At 33.2% G+C, this 20898-nt stretch overlaps 3 protein-coding genes across 3 annotated transcripts; 1 reads left to right on the plus strand and 2 right to left on the minus strand.

Moving 5' to 3' along the window:
* Positions 1–423: 423 nt before the first annotated feature.
* Positions 424–2205, plus strand: LOC141668364 (tyrosine decarboxylase 1). Its single transcript, XM_074475221.1, has one exon. It carries the CDS (start codon positions 505–507, stop codon positions 2053–2055), a length of 1551 nt encoding a protein of 516 aa, XP_074331322.1. The 5' UTR covers positions 424–504; the 3' UTR covers positions 2056–2205.
* A 2940-nt stretch (positions 2206–5145) lies between these two features.
* Positions 5146–5839, minus strand: LOC141663578 (calmodulin-like protein 30). Its single transcript, XM_074469360.1, has one exon. It carries the CDS (start codon positions 5813–5815, stop codon positions 5273–5275), a length of 543 nt encoding a protein of 180 aa, XP_074325461.1. The 5' UTR covers positions 5816–5839; the 3' UTR covers positions 5146–5272.
* A 262-nt stretch (positions 5840–6101) lies between these two features.
* LOC141663576 (putative LRR receptor-like serine/threonine-protein kinase At1g51810) lies at positions 6102–9888 on the minus strand. The gene is made up of 9 exons (XM_074469359.1): positions 9739–9888; positions 8777–9317; positions 8137–8600; positions 7715–7850; positions 7492–7563; positions 7167–7235; positions 6971–7042; positions 6693–6764; positions 6102–6404 (listed from the first exon to the last, which is right to left on the minus strand). The coding sequence occupies exons 1-9, from the start codon at positions 9812–9814 to the stop codon at positions 6368–6370; spliced, it is 1539 nt and encodes a 512-aa protein (XP_074325460.1). The 5' UTR covers positions 9815–9888; the 3' UTR covers positions 6102–6367.
* Positions 9889–20898: the final 11010 nt, after the last annotated feature.

Raw genomic sequence — 20898 nt, forward strand, 5'->3', positions numbered from 1 at the left:
TCCATATCCAAATTCAAAAAATCAGATTCGGTAAATCCAAAATTTCGGGTTTCGAATCGAGTATCCGTCGGATCAGATTATTTTGTCATCCATATTATTGATATATATAGGTAAAACTTTCATGCACTCAAAAATCTAAAACTACATGAAATAAACCCTCTTTATTGTGAACATTTGTCCTAGATTATACAAAGACACGACTAATTAAGGGTAGAGTGTTCAAAATCAACAAGAAAAAAAGGAAAAGAAAAAAGGTAGGGTGTACTGTATTATAATTTTCACGCCGTTGAAGTTGAATAGGTATAATGTAAATGACCAAGTTGTTTTAATAATAGCAATAAAGTACAGCTCATCATTGCGCAAAAAAAAAATCAAAATCAAAATCCTATAATTAATAAAGCTATAAATACAGGGGGATTCTTCGTACCTTGATAAGCCAATACACTTTGCATTGCATTGTAAATTGTCATACAAACACACAAGCAAAGCCAAAGGCAAGATACAATGGGCTCCATCGATAATCTTACATCTCAAAAATTAACTTCCCAGTTTCCGATGAATACACTCGAGCCCGAAGAATTCCGCAGACAAGGCCACATGATGATAGACTTTCTTGCTGATTACTATCGCAAAGTTGAAAATTACCCGGTCAGAAGCCAGGTCTCACCTGGTTATCTTCGTGAAATTTTACCAGATTCTGCCCCATACAATCCCGAATCTCTTGAAACAATTCTTCAAGATGTTCAAACCAAAATCATCCCGGGAATCACACACTGGCAAAGTCCAAACTTCTTTGCTTATTTCCCTTCCAGTGGTAGTACCGCTGGCTTTCTTGGCGAAATGCTGAGTACTGGTTTCAATGTTGTTGGATTTAACTGGATGGTTTCACCTGCCGCTACCGAGCTCGAAAATGTTGTCACCGATTGGTTCGGAAAGATGCTTCAACTTCCCAAATCCTTTCTTTTCTCTGGTGGTGGCGGCGGTGTTTTGCAAGGGACCACTTGCGAGGCCATATTGTGTACACTTGTGGCAGCTAGAGACAAAAACTTGAGGCAACATGGCATGGATAATATTGGCAAGTTGGTTGTTTACTGTTCTGACCAAACTCATTCTGCCCTGCAAAAGGCTGCCAAAATTGCTGGGATTGATCCCATGAATTTCCGTGCAATCGAAACTACCAAATCCTCAAATTTCCAGCTCTGTCCTAAGCGACTTGAATCGGCTATTTTGTATGATTTGCAAAATGGGCTAATTCCATTGTACTTGTGTGCCACTGTTGGGACAACCTCATCAACCACTGTTGATCCTTTGCCAGCTCTTACAGAGGTGGCCAAAAAATACGATTTATGGGTTCATGTTGATGCTGCTTATGCTGGAAGTGCTTGCATTTGCCCCGAATTCCGACAGTATCTTGATGGTGTGGAAAATGCAGATTCATTTAGTTTGAATGCACACAAGTGGTTTTTGACAACATTAGATTGTTGTTGTCTTTGGGTGAGGAATCCGAGTGCTCTCATAAAATCTCTTTCCACATATCCCGAGTTCTTGAAGAATAATGCTAGCGAAACAAACAAGGTGGTGGACTATAAAGACTGGCAAATAATGTTGAGCAGGCGATTTCGAGCACTTAAATTATGGTTCGTATTGAGAAGCTATGGAGTAGGTCAGCTGAGGGAGTTTATAAGAGGGCATGTAGGCATGGCCAAGTATTTTGAAGGGCTAGTAAGCATGGACAACAGGTTCGAAGTTGTGGCGCCTAGACTCTTTTCAATGGTCTGTTTCAGGATTAAGCCGTCTGCCATGATCGGAAAGAATGATGAAGACGAAGTAAATGAAATAAACCGGAAGTTGTTGGAGTCGGTGAATGATTCGGGTCGGATATATGTGAGTCACACGGTGTTGGCGGGGATTTACGTGATCAGGTTCGCCATAGGAGGAACCCTAACAGATATAAACCATGTGAGTGCGGCTTGGAAGGTGTTACAGGACCATGCAGACGCCTTGCTTGATGATGCTTTCTTGTCTAAGACCAAGCTCGTGAATTTATTATCCTAATTAAATGGGGATACATTAAATAAAAGTGTTTCTTTATATTAAGTGTGCTATAATTTCATCATGTAATTGTCACGATTAATTAATGTACCTATTTTTTTTATAAATCGTGTTCATAATATTGATCAAATGAACTGACGACATTGTGCAAAATGCTGAGTAGTACACACAACTCTTTTTTACTCTGAATTCACATTAAATACTGGATAATGCATGTGTTTTAAAAACCATGAATTCGAATTCTCATCTACCCAATGAAAAAGTTGGTGAAGAGTTTGAAGTTGTCCAAGCTAGTGTTATTGGGTACGTACCATGTCATGATAAATATAAAATTGTATGTGAAGTTTCTCATCTACTTTTGTGTGGCTTTGGCGGGCATTAATTAAGTTGGTCAATTTATAGAGTAAGGGGCGGCCCCAAAGCGGAATTTATAGAGTAAGGAGCTAAGTAACTGGTTGGTCGAAGCTCCAGTAGATAGCCACCTCCTTCTCAGGGAACCGTACCTGAGACTTTCGCATCATACGGCTACGTCCGAACTTCAATGGTCGACCTTATCATTAAAACACTATCTATGCATGTATTTTTAGGCTGATCCTCGAATCTTTTGCGTCTTGATTGGTGATGGACAATGCTTTTTTTGAAAATTGTAACTAATCGGTTAAATTATTGATTTATTATTTATCTGACGATTTTTAAAAAATTGAATAATTTATTCATGATTTATCAAATATTTTTTACCAAATTTCAGGGACTTATCGATAATTTTTGAAAAAGGGACAGATTTCTATTAACCATGCCAGCTGCTTGTCCAATGTTTCATGAAATAATCAAACCCTATAATTTTTCTTTCCCACAATAAAATAGTTGGTGAAGAGCTTGAAGTTATCCAATGTTATTATAGTACTATTGTGACATATATGAATATTAATTTGTATTATTATCATGTTTCTCAAAGGCGAGGATTGTTGTATATATCTATCTATCTATACTATTATATTAAAAATGAAATATTAAAAATTTGGTTGTTGGTTGTTTGTCGTTCTATTATATTTAAAATATGACACTTAATATTATATTTAAAACAAGACACCTAAAATTACTCACCTATTAATTCTATTATATTTAAAATAAGACACTTATATTATGACACCTAATATTATATTTAAAACAGGACACCTAAAATTAATCGTCTATCAATTCTATTATATTTAAAATAGGACACTTATATTATATTCTTATCTGTACTATTATATAAAAGACGAAACATTGAAATTTTGGTTGTTGGTCGTTGTTGACCGTTAAATTTATTCTTAAAAATTAGTATTATTTAAGAGTTATAAGGTTCGAATCTTCTCGGCAACATATTAAAATTAGAATTTACAATATATATGATAAAAATAACCGTGCATCGCACGGGTTATATACTAGTATTATTACATTAAAGACGAAATATTAAAAGTTTGGTTGTTGGTGGTTGTTGGACTCAATCCAGAGTCGTCAGATCAAATCGACCAAAACCGTTAGATTTATTCTTAAAAGTTAGTACTCCCTCCGTCCCTTTGAATTGTTTATATTTTTTAGAGAGTGTCCGACACGCATTTTAAGGTGCATATAAATTATAGTTCTTTAATTTATTTTTATAATTTTATTTTTCTGAATAAAAATTAAAACATTCAACTTTTATTCAAAAAAAGAAAATTGTAAAAATAAATTACATAACTATACTTTTTATGCACCTTAAAATGCGTGCCGGACATCTGCTCAGAAGTGTAATCAATTGGAAGGGACTGAGGGAATATTATTTAAGGAGTATAAGTTTTGAATCCTCCCAGCAACATATTAAAATTATAAAAAAATAGTATTTTTTTAAGAGTTATAAGGTTCGAATGCTGGCAGCAACATATTAAAATTAGAATTTATAATATATAATGATATAAAAACAACGGTGTATCGCACATATTATATACTAGTGTATATATATATATATATATATATATATATATATATATAATAAAATAAAGACGTACTTACTAACGAAAACCGGTAAGAAAATACCCGGCCTACGAATTCATACTATATAATAATAAAATAAGTAAACTATAAAATATCTTTTTCTCTTTCTTGATCAATCAACCGCAAATGAATCAAGCAAACTATTATGTGACTGGAAAAAAATAATACAAATTAATAACAGTTTTATCTATTAATTTTTTAAGGATACATGCAGATGTGCAAGACTAGACAATCCTGATTCCTGGTTGTGTTCAGTTGGATATTGGAATGAGAAAGAAATGAAATTAAAAAATTTAAACCAAGGGAGTAAAAAGAGTACTTTTTCCACACGAGGGACCTGAGAAGTACGCATAGCTTTTTTTTACGCTTGAATTATTTTAATTTAACATTTGTTATGTGTTTTAAAAAACCACAAACTCTAATATTGATTGTGTGTTCAGTGTTCTATACGGTCAAAAAGTTGGTGAAAGAGTTCGAAATTGTTTAAATGTTATTGTATTCTGCATTATTCGATCCCGTTTATATTGATCACGTTTTTCTTTTACGTCTGTCTTAAAAATATGACACAAATTTTTATTGAACGTTAAATCTGTTAAGTTTTTCTGAATTGAATATGTTAATAATTAAGGTTAAAGTTAGTAACTTTTGAATGAGTGCTAAATAATTGAAGAATAAAAAGCATTTACTGAACACTTGGCGTGTTGTACTATGCAAGAATTGCTATTTTATTTGAAAGTATTGGTAAAGTGCAGGTTTGAAAAAATCAAACATTTGAATTCTTATTTCATACAACGCCAAAAATTGGCGAAGTCTGAAGATATCCCAAGATTGTATATTATAATATTTTTAAGACTAACCAAAATTATCTTATCTCAAACACTCAACAACGTACAAAACCACAAAATATGTAAAACAAAAAACTGGTAGGAAAACACCTTAAGACGATCTATGTAATAAAATAATAAAATAGTTACACCTGTTTATTTGCCGTTTACAGACTGCATTGGTGATTTTAGGGTAGGTCGTCTTTAATTTGGACTAATTTTAAGAATGGAAAAAAATGAACCATAAAAAGCAGAGTGAAAGACAGAAGGCACAGTTAAACGATTTACTGAATCACTTGAATCTGTTTCTACTAGAAGCAGCAATGTAAAATAGGACTATGACAATCTATGGATTATGTTTGTGCAGACCTCTGTGTTACAAGCTAATTTGCAGAGTGAGTCATCATGGCTACAAACTCATCAATGTCAATGAAACCATCTTGGTTACTATCAACAGCCCTCACCATTTTTCGACAATCTTGCAAGCTACATTTCTCCCCTAGCCTTTCCATCAACTCATACACTTCCTCTCCACTAATCTTCCCATCACCATTTAGATCAAACACATGAAAAGCATTTTGTATATCTGCCATCTTAAGTACTCCTCCCTTCTTCTGCACATTCACAAACTCGTCGTAACTAATATATCCGTCTCCATCGAGATCAGCAACCTCAAAGATCTTCTGAACATCCTTACTTGTGCTTTCCTTCTGCACTGCTCTTATTATGACCTTGTACTCTTCATGCGATATCTTTCCATCTTTGTCAATGTCAAATTTGTTAAAAATTTGCCTCATTTCATCTGTGTTCGGCTCAGGAACAGGTAATGATCCTGAATTCTGCCTGCTGCCAAAGGACAGCATACGAGATGGTTTCCGAAGGAACTTTATGTTATACTGCATATCTAAATATGTAGTAAGGGACATAATATTTCTACACCAGACATTCTCAAGCATATGATCCTTTTATAATAGTACGTACAGAATAAACGAATACTTAACATACACACATTCTAATGCTCAAAAGTATATGACAAGGCAGAATAACCTCATTCCCAAACTTCTTTTCCTAAAAAAAGACACTACTACTAATAAACTTAAACTAAGCTAAAAGATACACTAAAGCATAAAGATGGAGCGTTAGATTCTTTGTTCAGGTAACAGAGCTGGCACATTTATATAAAAAAGTTTGTGACGATAACACAGTTAAAAGTAAAGAAAGTAATTGTACTGTAAATGTATTAGTATGTTTTGGAGTTGCAAAAATTGCAGGTATTCAATACAATATATCTTCTTTTGAATTTTCAGGGTATAGTTTTGATGCCAATATATATGAATTACAATGCATTTTTACCCCTTCCCAAAATAATGATCCATCACTCTCTCTTTATACCCCTCTTGTACTGATGATCATCATCCCCTTTTTCCATCCAATGTGCACGCGGAAGTTTTCCAATTCTCCTCAACCCTTCTTTAGCATTATTCTTTCCCATATGACAAGTTATTTCCAGAGACCCTAAACAAGAAATTTCAATATTAATTCAAATGCACCTATAGTTCCAAAAGCAGGTCTACTGACCTTCGAATATTTCTCACGTATCTTCACATTGGAAGCTATGCTAAATCTGATTGAAATACAGGACAAGTATTTAGCATATTCAAGCAAGTTCTTGACACAATTGAAAGCAAAATATGACGTAAAATAACTAAAAAATTGCTCAAATAATTAGAAGAGGTTCTAACTTCTAAGAACCTTGCTTGCTTAACAAAACACAACTCTGGAAGGAAAGAAAAAAAAACTTACTGAAGATTTATTTCCTTCTTATACGCTAAATTGTTTGGAATGCTGCCACTTAGATTGTTATTTTGAAGGAATCTGTAAAATATAGAAACAAGCCGGTAGTTTGCCAGAAATTTCAAATGTACACAATATATCGTTGGAAAATTTCCCAAGTAAAACACTGCCAGCTAATATATTGTGCACAGTAGGATCTGTAATATGACGGTAATTCCAGCATTTAAAATATCACTACTCCCAATTTTTTCATATTTCAATATATTTTTCAAGTAGGAAAAACTTACACTTCTTGAAGCTTTGGGAGTACTCCTAGTGATTGAGGGATTGATCCTTCGAGTTTGTTGTCCTCCAAATGCCTTTCACGGATAAAAAGGAAAGAAGAAAGAAAAAGGATGGTGGTGTCATTAAGTAGAAAGCTGAAACAAAAATGATTGAGAACAGTAAAACACGAGACTTAGGCCACTCGGATTGGCAACTTACAAGGATTTTAGAGCCTTTAATGATCTCATATCTGGAATTGTACCGGAAAGCTGATTACCTCCCAGCCAGCTGTCCAAAAGAAAAATGAAACAAAAATGTATATCAATCCAAATTTCTGGAGACAACGGGCTTGGAAAACAGAGTCTTGGGAGGTATTCTTTAACTCGCTACACAGACCGAGGTGGCAGAGAAGGTGACTAAACCTGATGTTGATGCTCTGGGAGTATAACAATATGCATCTATGCTAGAATTATTGCTTATGCACAAAAAAATTCTTAAAAAGCTACCAGTTGCCTAAGCTTGAAACACTAATTTGACCACTTACATACTAGAGATGGCAGTTAAGTTGGCTATGTCTTTAGGAAGTGTCCCGGAGATCCCGAAGCTAGTTAGGTTCCTTCAAAAGACAGAATGAATCTTATAATACATAGTCAAACTGAATCATGAATGAATATTATTAGATTTTAATGATGTGAATCACATAACTTCTTAAAAACGTGTTTAATATTTATCATGATCATTGTTAGTAGATTATAAGTAAAACTTACAAGGAGATAACTCGAGTGTTTTTTTCTTCAGAACATGTAACTCCAGTCCATGAATGTTGTTTGGGTAGGCATGGATCTCCGTTCCAATCAGGAGGCAGATTTTGAAGGCTTTTAACCAACTTTTCCATTACTTTCACTGTGAAGAAAACAAAACCAGTTACTCTGATTCATAAGTACAACACACTAAATAAAAGGGTACATTTATAACCGAATTCTTCACTCGAGCCCATAAAACTATCTTGCAAGTTACAATAGCAAAGTTGTGTTTTCTGTTTTGTGCATCTAACATCTCTTTTCAGTATGGAACTATCACACATGATGCAGCTTTTGCTATTGCAAATGTAACAATACATGTAGTTTATATTGGTTAAGTATTTGCAGTAATTCCATTTAATCCGAATCTGGAAATTTGTTCTATTTACCGTCTCTAGTAACAGTCCTTCCTCCAAGAGGCAGAATCTGAAAGATTTCCCCTGCATTGATTAAAGGGGCAACATTCATATCTCTCCGCGGATTCATTACAATCTCAACTTGCCCTTCGAGAGGCCATTCCGTACTATAAACACTTACACCTGTGGTTGTAACATTAAGGCTATTGTAGAAAACTTCACCATTTACACAGACATTGAAAACTCTCCAACTATATGGACCTGGACTCCGGCTTTCTTGGAAGTAAAATGCAATATAGTAAATACTGTCAGGCAATGGAAATTGAGGCCATTTGACTGTGAGAGTTTGGGCTTGGCTTGCTGTAATTGCTGTTGCGAATGTCTTTGCTGGCGGAATGTTCCAAAATTCTAAAGTACTTACGTTGAAGTGGCTTTTTTCAGCAACATTTTTATCCATGAATGGTTGCCAATCCCGATTGTATGCATCATCTGGATAACTAATCAATTATTTATAGTACCATTAGAAACAAATCTAGCTTTTTTATTTTAAGTATTAACAATGTTCCAAGAAAAGCATTCAAAATTTTGAGGAAAAAGAAAAAGAAGCTATAAACCCCCAGTTTTTGCATGAAACTATAAGGAAATTCAGAAATCCATCTGCAACATTCATTACCTTATAATATCTCCATCAGAGCCAAAGCTGGCTCGAGCAACCATTGATAAAGCATATTTATCAAAATCAGTTGAATTATACAGAGATTTTTCGAGATAAATCACCTCAAGAGCTGAGATGAAGGGGCTAGAAACTGTGTGCTCATTCTTAGCCAAGCACACACTTAACGACCTTGTGTGAGCAGTGACTATGATCTCATAATAGGAGCTAAGGCCATTGGCATAATCCTCAGTGGTATTAACAATGCTCCATCTAGTTCCATCGACTATCTGATCAAACACTGGTGGTTCTTTCTTCCCATCAAAATCACCATAGTAATATGTAGTTCTAATAAGAAACTTCCCGCCTTTGATTACTGGAAATGTGTAGCAGTATTTCCTAAATGCAATGTCCGGAAAAAACCTCAATGTTTTGAGTATAGGCAAAACATCTGGCTTCTTAACAGATGTAATGTTTCCAACAACTACGTAGCCGTGATCTGGAATGTAATTTAGGCCATTTTCTGCATTATACTCTGGTCCTCCGCAGTTTAATAAGAAGCCTGCAGTGAATTATGGGGAAACTTATATGTTAGCCACCTCGGCAATAGATCAGACTTATAAATAATATCATTTCTACAAATGTTTATAATGATCCAACTGTATAGACATTAAAATTATTGCCAAAGGTATAAGCTTTTTATGGGATTAGAGCATGACACTAACGCTGGACAAATTATTTAGTGGTTATTAATCTTTCTTAAACAAGACATCAAAATTATGACAAGGAGTATAAACAATTTTATAATTCTTGATTCCGGAACAAAAACAATATATTTGGGACATATATACACACATTACCAATGATTTAGATAATCCTTGAACATGTAGTTTAATAGGACAAAGGGTTCACAGCCCTTGTGTTTTTGATGAATTTTGAACATAATACCTAATGGACAATAAATAGAATATGAAAGTTGTTACCTTTAGGCTGAGGGATGGCAGCACTGATGGAAAATGGAATGGTAAGAAGCCATAGGAGGACCAAAGGAATGCACATCGCAAGGGGAACGGGCTACCAAACCAAATATGAATGTGGTAGCTTTGAAAAAGAAGAAGGGTTTGACATGGGTCTATTTTAAAATTGTACAACGTAATAGAGACAAAGCATCGTCACTTTGACCATGGTCCCCTCTCTAAACTTAATAACTAGCTTATTGTATAATTTTTTTTGACATTTTAGTTTGCTAAGTATTTGAAGAAAATAAAATTTATAGTCCCTAATAATTTAATATAATTATATAAAAATATTATTGGAAGTCACTTATACTTAATGCTAATGATTGATTAGCTTGTTAAGTGATAGTATATTGTGTCGTCTGTACATATTTTTTTTATGTTCCGGCTCCGTTAATTTAGGTAATCGATAAATAATTTTGTTATATGTGATTTCCGAAATTAAAGATATATCAATATTTATAATAATTTATGTTGATCCGATATCTATGAGTGCAAGGTAATTGAAACGTGTTGAATATTGAATTAAATATGTCTATGTCTAAATTTAGCGTTCTCATGTAACGATGTCAATACAATATTGTTAAATTTTTCGACTGTGTCGCATAGTTAGCAAATGTAAATATATATATTGTTCATGCATGAGGCATATTTTTAAAATATGTCATTACGTGTGGCAGTTTTAGTTGTTAAAACACTACTTATTTATAAGCATATTGGCTAATGTAACATTATTTTAATCACTGGCCATTTTTCTTATACTAATTCAATAATAATATAATTTTTTTTTCCAGATAAATTTTGACTAAATTCGATTCAATTATCATAAAATTAATTTAGTTTAAGTTTATAATTCATTTAGATTACTATAAAAGAATTAATAACATATTTTCGTAATTTATATATTCATTTAGATTACTATAAAAGAATTAATAACATATTTTCGTAATTTATATATTTATTTTTATATAAATAACATAAAATGAATCTAGTAAAATCATATAATATAGTGTATTTGTAATTTTTATTCATATATTAAAATTATAAATATAAAAGTATTTCAAAACATATTCGATTACCTAATTTGTAAAGATCTCTGAGATAAATAAAATGTAATGAATTTTAACGACAAACAGTGATTAAAGTTTTTACGACATGACATGTCAGCATGACGGGAAGTTAGTTGGTCGAGGGTTGAGAGCTGATAGGCTATTTTGGTTTAAGGACATGTGTCAGATTGCGATAAGAGTTTTGAAAATAATACAATATATTGTATTTTTTGTCACGATTACATCAAATTAAATTTAACTGACCATGATTCATGTTTTTACCGAATTCAGTAGGTTAAATGTTAAGGACTAATTAGATCGATTAGTGCAATATAATTGTAAAAGTAAAAACATAAATGTAAATGACACAAAAAATTGGTGACGTGAAAAATCCGTAAATAGGAAAAAACCGCGAGTGAAATTGTGTACCCAATCTAATCAACTCCACTATGATCAGATATTCTATACACGTGATGATTCTAATACATGATACGATTCAAACTACATAATATGTTCATAGTATCAAGTTTATGTTTTTGTTGGGATGTGCATGTGGGTTGTGTATGTTGATTTCTTGCTATTGTCTGTGTGCCCTTTACAGTGCATGTGTCGCTCTTTTTTTATGTTGTGAACCCCTTGATCGATGCCTGTGTTCTTGCTTATATGCCTTGATCTTCCGTGTTGGTTCCTCTTTTCTCTCCTTATTTTCAAATCATGCTTATCTCTTCTACTCCCGCCTCTTCCACTATTAAATTGTGCCTAAAGAATAGGTCATATCGTTGAGTTTGATCTTTCCAAATAGGGACGTTGATGGACTCAGTCTCTAGTCTTATCCTTCTAAATGATCAGTTAGGTATTCCTTGAGTTGTCGTTCAGTTAGCTTCATGTCTTCAATCCGCTCATGTCTCGCCGCGTTTCTTCTTCTCGTCATGTCGAGGTCATGAAAAACCAGTACTAACAATAGCCCCAAATTTTATTGAATTAACCTTAATTAATCAATAAAATATCCATAATCTAATTGAAATATAATCATAATGATTACATGCACGTGATATTGTATTGGATGCGTGCCCCGCCTGTTTATCTTCTCTTTGAAGTTGCGTGTGTCATAAAGGGATATCCATGCATTTGTTTCTCGGTTATCAAGAAATATCTTCCCAAAATCTTTTCAACACCCTCTAGTATTACCTATATACTCTCCCTAGAAGTAGGTCTTTCTTTCTCTAATTCTTCTCACCCTTTCCAGCCGCCCTCTCAATAAAACATTGTTCAATAAAGTAAAAACCCTTGTACTCCCTTTATCCATGGCTAAAAAAAGCTCTAAATATGTTGAAAACCCAAATAGCCAGAGCCCCAACGCATCCTCCAATACTTCTGGATGGGTCGTTAACAATTTGTTAGATTCCCGTGATAGTCAGTCCAATTTCATGAAGCCTGAGAAACTTGACGAAGCCCAATTATTGTTCCCTTCTGGCGCCATAGCCTTCGCTCCAGATGTCGATGTTCGTACAGATTTCCATAGATCCAACTAGATCTGTTTCTATTATTACCCCTTTGACATTGGTTTCACCTTTCCCTTCCCCAAATTGGTCGTTGATGTACTCAAGACCTTGAATATCTCTCCCGGGAAAATTATGTCGTTTGCATGGAGGACACTTGCTTCTCTCGACGCGATTGAAAGTAAACATCACTTTCAAATTCACGTTGAGGTGATTAAACATGTGTATAGTCTCATGAAATTCAGTAACTGTCATTTTGGTTTCTCAAATAAAAACACAGATGATCCTCTGATCTTGAATTACGACACCATTAATGATAGGAATTGGAAGAAATATTTTTTCTTTGTAGACAAGAAATACCTAAGAGATGGAGGCGCTTACTTGTTAGAGCGTTGGAACAATACTGGTAACGCTCATTCCGATTTTATCGTTGTTCCCTTTTCTACTTTGTTTTGTATCTTGGTACCACAGTCCTTAAATTTGCTCAATTTGGTGTCTTGTTTACGCATCATTATCGTGTTATTATACTCATGCCATAGTTTTATATTCTTTATACTTTTCGTGTTTTGAATATGACTTATCATCCTTGTGGTTTTATAACTTTGCCCCTCTATTATCATGTTTGTCCTCATGTAATATTACTCGTAGTTTGTTTTGTCGTACCTTTTTTTATATATATCTGTTGTTTCCCTTGTAATATCTGGGACATAGCGTGTACTTATTTTTATTGATAAATAATTATTATGTGATTATATTATGATTTTTGGTGAATTATCTGATGATTGGTGTTGTTATGTGGATGTTTATATGTGATAAAGTATAAGTATGTTAATTTTATTATGTCCAGAATAAAATATAGATAATTAAGGTATTTTTCTGGTAATTTTTAGAGTGTTATATGATTTTTTATTGATTTATGAATTTATTAATTTTTTTCTGAATAATTACAAAACTATTTTCTAAAGCCGGGAATCGTCCAACCTCAACCGTTTTTATGTTTTTACAACCCGAAACTCTTCTGAAAACTCCTTTCTAACCTAATCTGATAATTCCGGACATTTTCCGTATTTTGACTTTTTCGATCCGGATTACGGTTTGACCCGTGCGCGGCCCGACGCAAAATTTTCGATACGATAATCATTTCGATGAATCAACAAAACCCGTATTCTCAAAATACGGAATATCATTACATTATTTTCGTATAAAGTATTTTATAAGAAGTCCGGTTTGGATAATTATCCCAATACGGGTATCAAATCGGATCATTTTTGCAGTTACTTAGCGGCTAAGTAACTAATTTATCGATCTCATACGATCCAACACGAACCAATATTCCATAAATATAATAGCCCTCTTCTTATTTCATTTTATTTGAATAATCATAAACAACCAGTTAAAACTATTAATTTACAGAGAAAAACCCTAAAAACGTTGCATTCTTCATAATCAAACCCACGAACGAAGGCGTTATCGAACTCTGATTCGGGCGTGCAATATATCAAATCGAAACTCTCGAAAACACCTTTATGAATCAACCATCACTTTTGGTGCAAAAATCAAAGTTAATTTCTTATTTATTTATTTTAATTCGAATTATTTAAAGATTAAAATATCAATTTTAATTCTTGATGTTGTTTGGATGATTTGATGCTACAATCATGTAGATCTTTTCTTCCTGGTCATTTTGGTATATTATATGACTAATTTGGAGTTCAATAACATGTTCAAATTGATGTTTGATTCTCGGATTTTAAAATTAGGGTTTATATGCTTGAATGTTCTTAATTGAAAATTAGGTGTTTTTTGTTAGGGGTTATTAGATGAAATTGATTACATGGTTGTGTATATCATGGAAAAACAAATCGATTGGTATATTTGAAATTAACAGACGATTCCTGGATTATTCTAATCGAGCTCGCCGAAAAAGAAACAGTGGCGGCGGCGATTTGAACTTCGGTTGGATTTTCCGGCCAAAACTGTATCGTTTGGCGATTTTAATTGCATAATAATACTCTTGGGAATATAGGCTTCTGATCTGCATAGTTTGGTCGAGTTCTGGGCCGTATTGAAGATTCCGGCCACTTTTCCGACGAGTCAGGGCGGCGACTGCAAAAATTGCAGTTTAGCCCCCAGACTTTTGGAGATGGTGAAGTTTGATCACCCAGGATTCTGAAATTGCAAATAAGTCCCTGTAGATTTCAAAATGTTCGAATTTACGATTTTGGTTTAAAAATTTATAAAAATAAGATTTCTCTTTTGAAATTATATTATTTGATTATATTATTTTAGAAAATTAGTTTTAATTATTTTGAATTCCAAAATTTATTATTTTTAATTCTAAAAATTACTTTTAAGTTAAAAATAAATCTTAATTAATTAATTAATTTTAGTTGATAATTAATTATTTAATTATTCAATTAATTTAAATATTAATTGATTAATTAAATTAATTAGTTATAATTAATTTTAATTGATTATTTAATTAGATTTAATTATTTATTTGAATTTAAAAATCCCGAAAAATAGTATCGAGTTTTAAAATATTATTTTAAATTATTTTTAAGGCTCGATAATTATTATTAAATGGTTTTAAAGTCAGATTCGGGTATTCAGACCTTATTATTTTATTATAAAATAATTCGGAGACCCGTTTTAATTCCGAAAAATGTTCAAAAATTCGTATTAAATACCTGGAAAATTATTTTGACCCCGAATCTTCTTTGAAAAATTATTTTGATCTAATATCTTGCGTGCTATGTGCTACGTGCTATCTGATTTATGTGTTATATGCCTATGTGATTATTGTTTAAGAGTTTTTGCTGTAACTTTCAATCCGTAAATCGGATTTGGGTAAAATGAAGGGTAGATAAAAGCTTATGACGTCTATGTGACGATTAGAATGATATGAGATTGAGTATTGATAGATATTTGTGATGCCTAGCAGAGTAAGCGAGGCATATAAAAAGAAAGCCAGTGATCCGTATATAGAATTGAAGCGTCAAAATAGAATGCAAGTGATTGATGAATAAAAGCAAGTCATAGAAGAAGAAGGAAAATGATTGATGAATAAAACTGTTAGATGAGTACAAGTTGGAAATTATTGTGATAATGCAAGTATATTTGAACCTTCTTCAAGATATATTGCAAATATTTTCGAACTTTCTCATAACATGTTGCTAGTATTCAAATTAAATCATGTTTTGTATTGCAAACGCTTTAAACAATTAAACATTGAACCCTGGTCATATCATTGAACTTGAGCTGTAAGCCTTATTTCTTGTAAACCACCAACAGTTGATTTCCCAGATATTAAACCATACAAATACGATACTACTCCACAAATACATACCCACCATAAATAAAATACTGAAACATAATTACTTGAGCATACAAAAACGGATATACTCTATACTATCCTATATCAATAAAGATCCATACCCTGCTTTATCATTGAACCATTGTTCATCAGGCTTGAAGCGTTCTTCATATTTACACCTTAATATACCCTGGTGATACGTATAAAATGGTTTATGCTCTGAGATAAATGTTTTATCAATGTTAATTATGATTCTGTTTTTATTGAATTACAATGGTTATCGTTTGAATCATTTTAGAATTAGATGGTTTTATAAATGTGGACCAGATTCGTGGTCAGACCATATTCGTGGTCATAATAGGCCAATCCGTGCCTTGGATCCAGCATAGAGAGCAAAGCTGTGTGCCTTGTTCATGGTTAGTGCGTGACTGATTAGCAGCCTAACCTTGGTTTTTAAAATGAAAAGTGAATATCCAATTCTAATCATTGCTTATCCAGAAATTTGATTCTTCAGAATCATTTCAATTGATTACTGTTTAACCTCAGTTATTGCTATTATGACTTGATGAGCTAGTTCGCTCACTCTTGCAAACCTTTTTATGTTTCAACAGTTAAAAAAGGAAATTGTTGGTAACGAGGATTCCCTGTCCAGTGTGCGGGCTAGGATTCCAGGTTAAGTTGAACCGTACTAACATGAGCTTTATATTGTAGATGAGTTATGAAAGATTATAAGAACGATTTCATTATCATTTGTAATATGAACTAGTTGGGATTTGGTACGATGTAATAAAGGTAAGGTTGTGGCTTATTTTCATACTTAAACCTGTTACGGTCCGTGGTTGTGTAAAGGAGGGTCAATGCATATAATATTTTATATACAGGTTTATATATTGGGTGTGTGTTGTGAACCCAAAACTTCCGACCCGGGTTTGGAGGGCGTCACAGGTTTGGTATCAGAGCTACAGGTTATAAGTCACTGAAACAAGCCGAGATTATCAAGAATGGATAGAGTGTTATGATTAAGATTAGGAAATAGAGAGATAGAATGTCGAGAGGTTAAGTGCGAATGTATAGTAATTTTTGGTATGATTCGTGATGAGATTTGAGATTCTTATCTAGCGACGCGATTGTCAGATAACGGCTATGGCAGATTCTTTTGCCTTAGGATCGTCTGATCATTCGGAGCCTTCAGTCGGAAAACCATCATTTGATTCACGCCCTGCTCTTCCACTAATGTTAGCTATATCACCTCATATCGCGACGGTTTCACCTTTTCAAGCTATTGTCTCATCCCCTGATGCGAAACTACCTATTCGAGAATCCCCCACATGTTGATTCCGGTTCTACTGGATATTTAGCTGTGAGTGCATCTTTTCTGTCTACCCTACGCCTTGTTCTATACCATCAGTTTAAAACCCGTCCTATGAAGGAACAACACCTATGAGGATGGATTCGAGAACTACAACATATGGTGAGTATACGAGATATTAAGAAGGGTGAAAAGAAATCTAGAAAGAGGATTCGTATGTTCTGGAGAATAGCTGCTACCAGGTTATATGGAGCTACTAGTAAGTATGCCACCTATGATTATCTTGTGGAGTGATCTAGATGGATTTTAAAGGAGTTTGAAAATATTGGAAATCGAGAGTTTTCTGGGAAGTAGATGATGATGTTATGACCAAACATGATGCGTATAGTAGTAATGTGATGTGATATTAGCCGATCTTATTTTATAAAATAGATTTGATAGACCTATTATACTTAGTAATCGTAAGAAATAATGGGAGTGTTACCAGTATGGAAGATTAGAAGCGAAGTTATGAATAAACTTCAAGGGTGTTCTTCAAGGAATGGTTGGGCTTTCCCACTCAAGTAAGTGAGTTATGGTAAAATTGACACTCATAACTGAGCCAGTGAAGAAGGTTTAGTATGGAAATACATAAGTGGAGATGAAGATATGGTGGTTTAACTGCAAGAATTATTAAGAAGTAATGCTTTTAAACCAATTGAATTCTTTCACAAGATTATGATAGTGTTGGTTGAGACCAGGTGCTGGTTATCAGAAGTTGAACAAGTTAACTTATAAGAACAAGTGTACATTGTCAAGGGTAAGTGAATTTTTAAATAGAGAGCTTGAATTGAAATATGAACTAAAAGATTTCTAGAATAATTTGTAATGGTACTCATTAATGATATTATGTTATAATCAGAAGATATAAGAAAAGGTATGGTATAATAAGAATTGTTCGCTACAATTTTAAGTTGAACTAAAAATATGGGTTATATTGGCTAGTATTATATGTGGTGGTGAAATGGTGAGTTTAGAAGGTGGCAGCTGGTTGGTACACTTGTGGATTGATTGTGGGTTGTTTGATTTATTTTTGGTATCGGCTTGAGTCCGACTGGTAATCAATAATATAAAGGAGATGCTGCCCAAATTTTCGGAAATACCCTACTCTTAAAAATAGAAAGTATACTTCTGTGTGTTATTGATATTCATGTTGATACTCCAAACAATCGTGATCTCGGCTCTTGAAAAAGGTTGTTACAACCAATCCGACTATATATAATTGGTCTTTGATTTCATTTAGCTAGTCATCACTTGGTGTAATTGATCAATTAAGTGAGTTAACTAGTTAATTTACCAATTAATGGTCAGTTAGATAAAAATCGATTCCAATTAGATTAAGTCAAAGTTTGATGTGACATTCAAATCTGAAATTAAAGCAATGAGGAATTTGGAGAAGGTAAGGGCACTAGTAGAATTCAGAATTTGCTGCAAATGTGTGAAGCTTTACTTGGATGAATATGCCCTTTTTAATGGACAAGAGAAATAGAAAGTTATTTGTATGGACAAGTGAGAGAAATGTTTTCAAGAACTAAAGATTTAAGATAGAGAAAAAAGAAGGAAGGAAAGGAAGAAGAGAGGTGGAATAAAGAAGAGATTAATAATTACACCAATATGGATTTTATTAGACAATCAAAGAGGATTTATCATCTACAATAAAGTTTTATTAATGGACGTCTTGTTTCTAAATTGTTTTGATAATTATACAATAAATGATTTATCAAGTATTTATGTTTTGGATAAAATGTGAGATACAATTTTAATTGAGTTTCCGATTGATGTTGATACTTAGGTTGTTAAATATTAAAAGTGGTATTAATATAGATGATTCATGTTTACTTCAGTATGGGATGTTGTGAGCATCAAAATTCGTATTGATATCTAATTTGATATAACATCAAAATGAGTATTAATATCAAGAGTTCGGTTTTGGATGAGCTATGAGAATGAAGAACGGAAAATAGGAAAGAAGGTGGAATCAAAAGGATGATAAAGAAACTTTATAAGATGCCATGATATAGGTAGGATATGGGTGATATGAGGGACAGAAGTAAAGTGAAAAATTTAGGAAACATTTGTAAATTGAGATAGGGAATGCATCCCAGGAGTACGATTGAGTACCAAGGGCTAAAAGAAAATATCTAGTGACCAGAAATGAAGAGAAAATGGAAGTGGGGACATGTAAATAAATGTTATACCTACCCAAGAATTAAGGCGGGACATCAAAGACTAGATGGATACATTTCGTCAGGAGACGTCGTAGTGAAGTCACATTAGAACCAAAGGTGAGGAAAGCGTTAATTGCATCATTATTGATAGGTTATACAAACCTAATCATTCTCTTTTATTAATAAACAGTTTGTCCAATAAGTGGGTCAGTTGCTGCCTGAAGAAATGGTGGTACGTCATCAGATCCAGAAATTGATTTTAAATGATCAATATTGTTAGATTTGAGATTTGACAGGAGTATTTAGAATACGATGAATTGTGTCGAACCAGAATAGTATATACCACTCCTAGATGAACGGGCATTAAGTAAGGCGGAACTAAAAGATAGGAATTTGGCTACGATAACTCAAGGGATTCAAGCTACTCTGAAAATATGATACGAGACATAGATGTCAAAGAAGACTTTCTGATAGTATGGCACAAAGAAAGAATAAACGTTATATATGACTAGACGTCAAGGAAAGCATTGCATTCAGTTTTATATGAGAACTTCTTAGAACCAAAATAAATGATAATATGGGTTAGAATATGCCGGTGATGCCTCCAGGCTGGTGTATTTTCTTCAAAGTAGTAAGAGATTTTAGCTCAGCAAATATACTCGATTATGATTCAAGGAAAATAAGATACGGTGATAACTTTGTGCGTCAATCATATTCAGTCGAGATTTTCTCGTTAATTTTAATTTTGGAGTAATTTCGAGAACGTTAGAAATCGAATACGCCATGGTTTCAGTATATCATTCGCAGATGGACGAGAAGATTAAGAGAACGATTAAAGAGCCTCTAATGTGATTGGAAGCGATTACAAACTAGGTTAATTGAACAGAGAAACATGTAGGAATGGGGTTTAATAACCAGTAACTATTGCAAATGTTCATGAGCAAGAATTACTAGAATTAGAAAGAAAAGAGAATTAATAGGCATTATGCTGGTCCTTTTGAAACAGTAAAATAGGCAAGATAAGTGTAAGTGAGTTGGCTTCACCGCCACACGTATAGCTGGTTCATAGGGTGTTTATGTCTGTATATTTAGGAAAAGTGATTAAGCTCCATTATATATATAAAATGGGGACTTAAGTTGAGTTATATGAGCAACTAATAAAATATGATATCAGCAAGAGGCTGTTAAGTAACGAGTGATGTTGCGAGTAAAGTTTATGAAAAGTTGTAAGGTTGAGGGATCAACCTGAGAGAATGGATGTGAGATACTTGAATATATCATTATCTGATCCTTAGTGTGATTCTAAGGATATAATCCTTTTAAGGGGGAAGGATGTAATATCCGGGAAATAGCATGTAATTATTTTTATTGATAAATAATTATTGTGTGATTATATTGTGATTTTTGGTGAATTATCTTATGATTGGTGTTGTTATGTGGATGTTTATATGTGGTAAAGTATAAGTATGCTAATTTTATTATGTCCAGAATAAAATATGATAATTAAGATATTTTTCTGGTAATTTTTGGAGTGTTATATGATTTTATATTGATTTATGAATTTATTAATTATTTTCTGAATAATTACAAAACTATTTCTAAAGCCGGGAATCATCCAACCTCAACCGTTTTTACGTTTTTACAAACCAAAACTCTTCCGAAAACTCCTTCCTAACTTAATCTGATAATTCCGGACATCTTTCGTATTTTGACTTTTTTGATCCGGATTACGGTTCGACCCGTGTGC

This window comes from Apium graveolens, chromosome 6 (assembly GCF_009905375.1).
Source record: "Apium graveolens cultivar Ventura chromosome 6, ASM990537v1, whole genome shotgun sequence".
NCBI classification, from domain to species: Eukaryota; Viridiplantae; Streptophyta; class Magnoliopsida; order Apiales; family Apiaceae; genus Apium; species Apium graveolens.